The sequence below is a fragment of the Henckelia pumila genome, chromosome 4, assembly GCF_033568475.1.
Source record: "Henckelia pumila isolate YLH828 chromosome 4, ASM3356847v2, whole genome shotgun sequence".
Lineage (NCBI taxonomy): Eukaryota > Viridiplantae > Streptophyta > Magnoliopsida > Lamiales > Gesneriaceae > Henckelia > Henckelia pumila.
The window spans coordinates 139,521,133-139,532,132 of NC_133123.1; the positions used below are offsets into that span (position 1 = coordinate 139,521,133).

The 11,000-nt window shown below is 40.6% G+C and overlaps 1 protein-coding gene and 1 non-coding gene across 2 annotated transcripts; one reads left to right on the plus strand and one right to left on the minus strand.

Moving 5' to 3' along the window:
* Window positions 1-3,658: 3,658 nt before the first annotated feature.
* LOC140869904 (small nucleolar RNA R71) lies at window positions 3,659-3,764 on the minus strand. The gene has a single exon (XR_012146894.1). It is a non-coding gene; the product is annotated as a small nucleolar RNA R71 (small nucleolar RNA).
* Window positions 3,765-8,820: 5,056 nt separating this feature from the next.
* Window positions 8,821-9,279, plus strand: LOC140861882 (uncharacterized). Its single transcript, XM_073264885.1, has one exon. The coding sequence runs from the start codon at window positions 8,821-8,823 to the stop codon at window positions 9,277-9,279; it is 459 nt and encodes a 152-aa protein (XP_073120986.1).
* Window positions 9,280-11,000: the final 1,721 nt, after the last annotated feature.

Here is an 11,000-nt window from a genome sequence, read left to right on the forward strand (position 1 = left end):
GGAAACCATAAACATTAAACAATCCCAAGGGAAGGGATATGCAATTATTCAAATATTATACAACCAGATCGAATAGTTGTATTAACCCAATAACAACAGAAATAAACCTAGACGAAGCTCCAGCTGGCCAACCACTGCCTAGCCTCTCTTGGATCCACCCGCCTCGTCCAATCACAAACCTGCCCCATGAAATAGGGTGTTCAAAAACACAGAGTACGAGACGTGAGCATAAAACGCTCAACACGAGAGTATGAGTATACATGCATGCAAAGTGAACTCCCTACAGACTCGAGGTCAATGATCAGATAACAGAGACAGACCGGGCTCTGGTATGTAGCACGCTGTGTTGTCGCTTCAGGAGGTGGTTCCCATACCGAGATAGTAGTGGATATGCCGGACCCAAATCGATGGAAGTACAACCACTAACAGGATAGGGTGCAACCCTACTAATAGACATCTCGAAGGAGATAGCAGCATGATGCAAATGAATGCAGCATAAAGTCATGGCATATAAATCATGCAGTCACATAATACATGCATACTCAGTTAGGATATCTCGAACAGTACTTTCGTACCTCAAATACTAGGCAATTGCTACCAGCTCTAGGTTCACGCCTACAGTCCGCACTACACTGCCAAATGATACTAATATCATTATAGTGCTCTAAAAGCCTTAACTAAGCTAAAGCATACTCCTAAATATTTTTAGGAAGCAAAATCTATTACCTTCGTCCGTCGTTAGCCCTTTGCTGTCGAATGCCTCCAAACTAAGCCACAGCTTCGCTACAACGCCTGGACTGCTATGCCACTTCCGAATTCCCAACGGGACGCCTAGAATTCCCTAGATTTGGACTAGAAGAGGAAGAACTCTCGGAATTGGCAAATCAGAATGAAGCCTCGGCCTTCTATTTATAGACCACGATCGGAGCCTCCGATCCTCGATCGAAACCTCCGATCCTCGATCGGAACGTCCGATCCCGACATCGGAGCTTCCGATCTCACTTATCTTCCACGTGTCAAAATCTCATTGATTGCCTTCGGATAGGGGTGATCGGAGCTTCCGATCCTGATTGGAGCTTCCGATCCCATGCGTCATGCATGACGTCTTTTCCGATCGGAGCTTCTGATCCTGCATCGGAGCTTTCAATCGCCTTCGGAGCTTCTGATCCTGCATCGGAGCTTCCGATCCGTCCTATACCCAATTTGTTTAATTAGCCTTTATTAATTCCTTAATCACTGATTTCGGGTACGGGGTACTATATTCTCCCCCACTTAAGATATTTCGTCCTCGAAAACAGATCTTAAGTACTGAATGTAATACAAGATGAGAAAACATTCTTTATTCAATAACAGAGTTTTACAACTGAATACAACTCAAAACCGAAATCAAAACAACTCAGGATGGTCTGCACGCATCCTGCTCTCAAGCTCCCAAGTAGCTTCTTCAGTGCCTCGATGATGCCACAGAACTAAAACCAAAGGAATGACTTCGTTTCGCAAAACCTTATCCTTATGATCCAGGATACGAGTAGGTCTCTCAACATAAGTCAAATCCTTATCCACCTGAACATCAGACCGCTGCAGAATGTGGGACTCATCTGCCACATACCGTCGCAACAGAGATACGTGAAACACGTCGTGAATACTGGATAGATACGGTGGCAAATGATAAGTGCAATTTATGCACTTATATTTTATATGATTTAGCTTGGCTTTTGTTGTGTTTTGAGCGATATTATGCATTTCTCTTGTTGTTTTTGTTGTTTGCAGGAATTTAAGTGCTATTCATTTTAATCGGCCAAAAGAAGTGAAAAGGAGGTGAAAAAGAGTTGAAGAACAAAGAAATAAAAGTGCCCAGACTAGCGCTCTAGCGCTATCTTTCAGGCGCTCCAGCGCTACACGGAGTCTTCCGAAAGGTGAAAAGTCGAGGAAATAGCGCCCCAGCGCTACATATACAGCGCTCCAGCGCTGTTGGAAGAAAATGACGGGTGCTCCAGCGCCGATGACTAGCGCTCCAGCGCTGCGCAATCCTAAAATTTGGAAAGTTTTTGATCGAGTTTAAGAAAGGATTTTAAGGCTTATTCTGGAGGATACGAGGGTTGGAGAGAGTTTTTCAGAGCATAAGACGGCTATTGAGCGATTGGAAGTGCACAATAGCTTGAGAATTCGGTATGAAGACGAAAGACGGCGGCATCCGGTGACGGAGAAGCTTCAATCTAATTCGTTCTAGTTTCTCTTTGAACTCTATTTTTCTTAGTTTATGGATTGTTGGAAAAACATGAGTTATTTGATTTTGAATTGCGTTATGAACTAATTTCTTAGTCTAGAGGTAGACGGATCTTGACTGGAAACCATGATTGACATATTTTGATTTATATATTTAAATTTCTTCGCACAGTTTATTTGTGTTTTCCTGATCTTAATGCTTTCAATTTACTGGACATAGATTGAATGATATTTTATTTAGAATCTATCACTCGAGATAGGAGATTTTGAATACGACATAGGAAAATATATCTATGGTGTTTATATTGTTCGAGAGGCATATAACTCCATAGAAGTCATTAGAAGAATTCTTGTGCTATTTACCGGATTTAATAATTGAACTTTGATAGAGATATTGAGTTTGTTATTGAACACGAATTTCTGCTTGACACTCGAGAGAGGTAGTAGAAAATAATAGGGATTCTTGGCTAATAAACTAGAAGAATTAATAATTGAACAATCATTAGAAATAAATTGTGGTGGACAGTCAAGTGAAGTCGAACCTCTAGCATTCATCGCTTATTGAATTTTTTATCTCGTGAACTCGTTGTTAATTAGTTTTATTTATTGCAATTTTTAGTTATTTAAAACTCAACCCATTCTCGTAGCTCTACATAGGATTAAGATTTTATTAGTTGCAAATATTTAATATAATATCATCTTATTCATTCTCTGTGGGATCGACTTGGACTCATTTTCTATATTAAAACTTGACACCGTGCACTTGCGGGCACAAAATTACGCAACAAGTTTTTGGCGCCGTTGCCGGGGAGTGAATTTTATTTGATTTATATTAAATTGTGCTAATTAGTCTTAATTTTGATTTAGAGCATTTTATTTCATTTGTTGGTTCTAATTTTAATTTTTTCCTGTCTATGCAGTTTATGCGAAAAAAGCCAAAGTTACGACTCACTGCTCTTTGATCCGAAAATCGAGAAAACTATTAAAGCTTTGCGAAAAGCTAGAAGAGAAGAGTTGCAACAAATGGCTGAAGAAAGAGAAAGGGAAAGAGCTGTCAATAATGCTCAGGTGCCGATCAGAGATCACATTCGACCGGTGATCAATACACATTATTCTGGGATTGCTCGGCAGAACATCACGGCGAATAACTTTGAATTGAATCCAGCTCTGATTAATATGGTGCAGCAGAATCAGTTCAGGGGTGCAGCTACTGAAGATCCAAATCTGCATCTGCGTACTTTTCTGGAGATTGCTGACATAGTAAAGATTCATGGTGTTACTGAGGACACCATCAAACTACGATTGTTCCCGTTCTCTCTTAGGGACAATGCTCGTAGTTGGTTGCAATCCCTACCTCTTGGGAGTATTACTACATGGGATGATATGGCTTCCAAATTTCTGGCTAAGTATTTCCCGCCTGCTAAGTCGGCTCAGTTGAAAATAGAGATTACTACATTCAAACAACAAGATTTTGAGCAGTTGTATGAAGCCTGGGAGCGGTACAAGGAGTTGCTTAAAAAGTGTCCAAACCATAATTTTCCGGACTGGGAACAGATTGAATTATTCTACAATGGTTTGAATGGGCCAACTCGTATTTCTGTGGATGCTGCAGCTGGAGGTTCGATATTTTCTAAATTTCCTGAACAGGCTTATGAGATGCTTGAGCAAATGACTGTTAACAGTTATCAGTGGCCGAGTGAGAGATCTGCAATAAGGAAGCCTGCTGCTGGAATTCATGAGGTGGATGCATTCACTGCTTTGACTGCTCAGATGGCTACTATTTCTACACAGTTGGCTGCACTGACCAAAGGGAATCAAAGTTCTACTGAGACAGCATCACTGGCGACTGCCATAAATTCTGCTGATGGATTTGAGAGTGTGGAGCAAGCTCAATATGTGAACAACAGGAATTACAACAATTATCGAGGTAATCTTGTACCCAATCAGTATCATCCTAGTTTGCGTAATCATGAGAATTTTTTTTATGCAAACAATAAAAATGTGTTGAATCCTCTACCGGGGTTCAATACTCAGAATGGTGAGGGTAAGGCATAGTTGGAAGATTTGGTGGGTAATTTTATTGCAGAATCATCCACAAGATTTAAGAGGAATGAAAATAGGCTTGACAGTATGGAGACACACTTGACCAATGTGAGCGCTTCTATGAAAAATCTTGAAACAAAAATTGGTCAACTGGCTAATGCATTGAATAATCAGCAGAGAGGTGTGTTTCCTAGCAATACTGAGGTTAATCCTAGGGAGCAATGTAAGGTTGTTACTCTTAGAAGTGGTAAAGAAATTGGGACTGATAATCCAAAGGCAGTGGATGATGAGGAAGTTGAAGAGATTGTGGTGGAGTTCGAAAATTCTGATAGCAAAAATTCCAGCAAGTCTGCAGTTGTTCCTGAGAAACCGCTTGTGCCAGAAGCTGTTCTACCATATCCTCAGCGGTTCAAGAAGAAAGCGTTGGATGAGAAGTTTTCTAAGTTTCTTGGCATCTTCAAGAAAATTCATATTAATATTCCATTCGCTGATGCTTTGGAGCAGATGCCACACTATGCTAAATTCATGAAGGATGTGATGGCGAGGAAGAGAAAGCTTGAAGAGTTTGAAACAGTGAAGTTGACAGAGGAGTGCAGCGCCATCCTACAAAAGAAATTGCCACAGAAACTGAAAGACCCAGGGAGTTTCACTATTCCTTGTATTATTGGTGGTGCGACTGTTAATAGGGCATTATGTGATTTAGGTGCAAGTATTAATTTAATGTCTTTGTCTATTTTCAGGTCTTTGGAGCCTGGCGAGGTGAAACCAACCACGATTACTCTGCAATTGGCTGATCGTTCTCTTACTTATCCTAGAGGAGTTGTGGAAGATGTACTGGTAAAAGTAGATAAGTGACTTTGTAGTGCTTCATATGGAAGAAGATCAAGATGTCCCTCTAATTTTGGGGAGACCATTCTTGGCGACTGGCAGAGCGTTAATTGATGTGCAGGAGGGTGAACTAACTCTACGAGTTGGTGGTGATGCTGTCACTTTCAATATCTATAAAACCATGAAATACCAAGATGAGGTACATTCTTGTAATCGCATTGATTTATCTAATTCTTATGAGAATAATTTTTGTGCAGGATTGGAATTGGAGGACGTTTTGGCGAGGTGCTTAATTAATTCCATAACCCAATTTGATGAGGATGATTGGGAACTTAGAGAGCAATTTCTCGCTCTTGAAAGTTTTCCAAAGGAAAAAGATGGCCAAGAAAAATTGAATCATTGTCTTCGGAAGTCAAAAAAGAGGTATCAGTTTCTACTCCTGAATTGAAAGAACTGCCTGGTCATTTATGTTATGCATTTTTGGGAGAAAATTCGACTAACCCGGTAATTATTTCATCCTCTCTTACTCATGATGAAAAAGATAAATTATTAAGAGTTTTGAGAAAATTTAAATCTGCGTTGGGTTGGTCAATTTCTGATATCAAGGGAATTAGTCCCAATATTTGCATGCATAAGATTTTAATGGAGGAGTCATATAATCCCTATGTTGATCATCAAAGGAGGTTAAATCCTGCGATGAAAGAAGTGGTAAAAGCTGAGGTGTTGAAATTATTGAATGTTGGTATTATTTATGCTATTTCTGACAGTTCTTGGGTGTCGCCAGTACAGGTTGTGCCGAAAAAGAGAGGTATGACTGTAGTTAAAAATGAGAAAAACGAGTTGATTTCGACTCGTACTGTTACTGGTTGGAGAGTTTGCATTGATTATAGAAGGTTGAATAAGGCTACTAGAAAAGATCATTTTCCTCTTCCTTTTATTGATCAGATGCTTGACAGGTTGGCAGGTTATAAACATTACTGTTTTTTAGATGGCTATTCTGGCTACAATCAAATTGCTATAGCGCCAGAGGATCAAGAGAAAACAACTTTCACATGTCCCTATGGTACTTATGCTTTTAGGAGAATGCCATTTGGTTTGTGTAATGCACCGGCTACTTTTCAGCGGTGCATGATGGCAATTTTTTCTGACATGGTGGAAGAAGTCATGGAAAGTTTTATGGATGATTTTTCTGTGTTTGGGTCTTCGTTTGATCATTGTTTGCACAATTTGACCCTTGTTTTGCAGCATTGTCAAGAGAAAAATCTAGTGCTTAACTGGGAAAAATGCCACTTCATGGTGCAAGAAGGCATCGTACTTGGGCATAAAGTGTCATCTAATGGGCTTGAGGTGGATCGAGCAAAAGTGGTTGCGATTAAAAAGCTTCCACCGCCAAATAATGTGAAAGCTATTAGAAGTTTCTTGGGATATGGTGGTCACTTTGGAGCCACACGGACAGCCGCCAAGGTACTTCAGTTTGGTTTTTATTGGCCAAATTTATTCAAAGACAGTTATACCTTGGTAAAATCATGTGATAGATGTCAAAGGATGGGGAATATATCTAGCCGTCATGAATTACCTCTCACAAATATTTTAGAGGTCGAATTATTTGATGTGTGGGGTATTGATTTTATGGGACCATTTCCTATATCCTTTGGGCAATCGTATATTTTATTGGCTGTTGATTATGTTTCGAAATGGGTGGAAGCAATCGCCACCTCCACTAATGATGCTCGTGTAGTGGTGCAGTTTGTGCAGAAAAATATTTTCACGAGGTTTGGAACACCAAGGGCCATTATCAGTGATGAAGGTACGCATTTTTGCAATAAAATCTTTAATTCATTACTGACAAAATATGGTGTTAGGCATAAAGTGGCATGTGCATATCATCCACAAACAAATGGGCAAGCTGAAATATTCAACCGGGAAATTAAGCAAATTCTGGAAAAGACTGTCAACACGAACCGGAAGGATTGGGCAGTTAAGTTGGATGATGCACTATGGGCATACCGAACCGCGTTCAAAACTCCTATTGGCATGTCTCCATACAGGTTGGTCTTTGGTAAAGCATGCCATCTGCCAGTGGAGTTAGAGCATCGAGCGTATTGGGCGGTGAAAAAGTTGAATTTTGATATGAAAGCTGCTGGAGAAGAGCGATTGTTACAGTTGCATGAGATTGAGGAGTTTCGTAATCATTTTTACGAAAATGCCAAGCTCTACAAAGAACAAACCAAAAAGTGGCATGACAAAATATTACTGAAGAGAGAGTTCGAGCCTGGACAACATGTATTATTATTTAACTCTCGTCTCCGCTTATTTCCAGGTAAGTTGAAATCAAGATGGTCTGGTCCGTTCACCGTGGTGAAAGTGCATTCCTATGGAGCCATTGAACTTAGCTGTCAAGATGGTCAGACATTCCAAGTCAATGGGCAGAGGTTGAAACATTATTTTGGCAATGAAGTGCGGAACATGGAGAAAGTTGCTTTGATAGACCCTGCATAAACACTCCAGAAAAGTCGGGCTGGCGACGTTAAACCAAGCGCTCTTTGGGAGGCAACCCAAATTTTTTAAATTTTGTTTTATTTTATTTTATTTTATTTTAGTTACTTTTATTGAATTTCAGTTATTTTACTAATTTTGGTCCTAATTCGGAGTTTTATTGCAGGTTCTTTTCTTCACAAGAAATCACATTTTGGAGTATGAAATTCGAGAATATAGCGCTCCAGCGCTCTCCATACGGCGCTCCAGCGCTGTTCTTACGTTGGAATTTATTATGCAAGTCGAGGATATAGCGCTCCAGCGCTATCTTTCAGGCGCTCCAGCGCTAGTATTTGATTCCAAAGACGAAGGTTTAGCGCTCCAGCGCGCTTCATATAGCGCTCCAGCGCTGTTCTGCATCATCAAAGTCGAAAGTTTAGCGCTCCAGCGCTGTGTCTGAAAAACATCGGGCGCTCCAGCGCCATTTATATAGCGCTCCAGCGCTATCGCGAAATTTTTGAAAAATAAAAGGGGATCTCAGAATTCATTCAGTCATAATCCTTCATATTTCCTAGCCTTGTTCGCCGCCTCCACGAAATCCGCCCCTGCAATTCAAAAAAATTCCCACCTGAAAATCTCGGCTACACCATACATCGCACAAATTCATCCTTTCCTCGCATCTTGTTCGAATTTTCGTCATCCGGGTTTCAATATTTTCGCAGCTAGGGATTTCGAGGAAAGGGGCGTCGATCTCTATTCTTTCTGTCGAAGAAGTGAGCTTCGAATTCACTGAGGGGCGAAGCCGAGTTGTTCTATATCTTGTCAAACTTTATCTATTCCGCCGGACTCGACACCAGCCGAGGTAAATTGAACATTTTGGGGCTTGAAAAATTCGGCCGATTTCTTATATTGGAAGGGCTCCGTGCTGCGTATTATTTACATGTTTATGGTGATTTTAGAATTGATCATCCGAAATTGTTGTGAGGAATTCGTACATTGATTGGAAGTTGATCATTAGGTGGTGCATAATATTTGCTTATTTGTTATTGGAGGGGCCGATTTCTGTGACATTGTTGTTCTGCTGAAGATTTGCGATTTGTGCGGTTATATTGGGTTGGTAGACTTGTTATTGCTGGTTGTGCGGCGTGGTAAATTGTTTAGATTGGTTGGAGATTAAGCGGCATAGTGGGCGGTGGTGTACTGTTGTGTTGAATTATTGCTTGGTTCAATTGAGATTGCGCTATTGTAATGGCTCCGAGAAAGAAACAAAAGCAGGGTGCATCTTCGTCCGGTACTTTTGATGCCCATCGGTTTTGGGATGAAGAGGCCGCCAAGAATTATCCTCTCATGGTGAGCAAGAGCATGGTTAGAGAAAGAGGGTTTGATCCTAATTCTCCTCTACCTTTGTGGGATGTGCGACAAGAAGCTCATGCGCGAAGATGGACGAATTTTGTCCAACATCCCGGTGATGCTGTGATTTCTTTAGTCCGGGAATTTTATGCCAATCAAAAATGCAAGCATGAGCAATACCATGTTCTAGTGCGAGGTCAGCGAGTGGAATTTGATGGGCACACCATTAATACCCTCTATGGTATGCCATCTATAGATGAGGATGAGTATTCGGCATTCAAGGCGAGTGATGTGGACTATGATGAGATTATTGCCACTCTTTGTGAAGAAGGGGCACAATGGAAGATGAAGAATTAAGTCGTGGTACATTTTCCTTCCGGGAAAATGAAGCAAGACGCAAGGTCTTGGTTTTTTCTGATAGCTGCTCGTGTGCTGCCCACTGGCCACACTTCTGAGGTGACAGCGAAACGGGCTGTGCTGACTTACAGTATTGTCACAGGAAAGACGGTGAACTTGGGGAACATCATTCAGGATTCCATTATTTCGGCGGTTAAGGGCACCACGACTGGTGGATTGCCGCACCCTTCTCTGATCACCGCGCTTTGTGCACATGCTGGAGTTACATGGGGTGCAGATGAAGAGCTTTTTAAGGTTCAAGGACCTATTACTGGGACTACACGAGAGAATATACCACCCCCTCCGCGAGCAGCAGCGCCTCGAGATCGCCCGACGAGTAGCAGCCAGCCACCACCACTACCACTTACTGGATCGTATGAGCATTTTGATGAGAGATTGATGCGAGTGGAGCAGCGGCTAGACCTTCATTGTCGTCGGACTGATATTTTCATGGATTATATGGTGGATTTCACGATGACTCTAGCCCAGCGCTTTCCTGGCTCCAGTGAGGATCCGCAGTTTCCCCCACCTCCTACGTGGCAACCCCAGGATGATGACATGGGCGATGACCACTAATGGTCGTCGCCATAGGTACGTGTCTTCCCTTGTTCTTTTATCGATTCATTGTACATTAGGGACAATGCACGAATCTAAGTTTGGGGGGGTCTTGAACTGTTATGTTGGTTATGATTTGGATGTAAAATGTTTGATGTTTATGTGGTTGTTGAATTGTTGGGTTGGTGAAAGTGGTTGAGTTGAAACGTAGTATGAAATTTGGATAGTTGTTGTTGCATGCTGAATCAGTCACTAGTTCCTGCATCTGTGTTTTTAGTTTTCTCGTGCGTATTATGTTTTTGCTTGTTTTGTTTTGTGTCAGTTTTATTGTTCAGTTGTTCGTTTTATTTTAATGTTGTCTGTGTTCATTTGTATGGTTGTTTATTTGAGAAAACAAAAACAAAAATGTGAAAATGAGAAAAGAAAAAGAAAAATTGCCTATGACGATGAAGTTGAAAAAAAAATGAAAATATAATCTAGTGTTGGCGACATTGGATCTTGAGTTCTCACTTTTTCTGCACTATAGCCTTGACTGTCGATACTCCTGATAAGTAGAGAAAATTGTGTGGATTTTGTGAGAAGATTAACTGATTTGATTCTTAACTTTGGTGATACATACTCGAAACTGAGGTAGATTTTTACAAACAGAGAAATGATTTAGGCAACTTTGTTTTTGAGCCTGCAAGCCTTTGATTTGTTAGTCTTTCATTTGTAGCCTTGCGAAAAAAAAAAAGAAAAATCCAAAACTGAAAGAAGGCCGAAAAGAAAAAAAAAGAAAAGCAAAAAAAAAAAAAAAAAAAAGTTTCCAATTGGATGAAAAAGAAAAGATAGAAAAATATGGAGAAAGTAAGGTGAGGGGAGGCATTGAAAATGGATTGAAATTCGAGTCCAAAGAAAATGCAAAAAGGTGTAGAATGTATGGAGTAGAGGAGTCAGACAAATGTCTGACAATGCCCTGCAACTGATAAACCTAGCCTACTCAATACCGCAGAAAATTATAAATATCCAATTCTCTTTACTTGAATCCTATATGCTTACATTGACTATGGATATTTCTCTGCTATAAAAAGTGCTTGCCTAAAAGAACTACCTGATAAGTCCTGTTGATCTTTGGGAGTAACGGTTGA

Excerpts from the sequence above, each read along its gene's own strand:
- LOC140861882 (XM_073264885.1), top strand. The coding sequence starts at position 8,821 with ATGGCTCCGAGAAAGAAACAAAAGCAGGGTGCATCTTCGTCCGGTACT.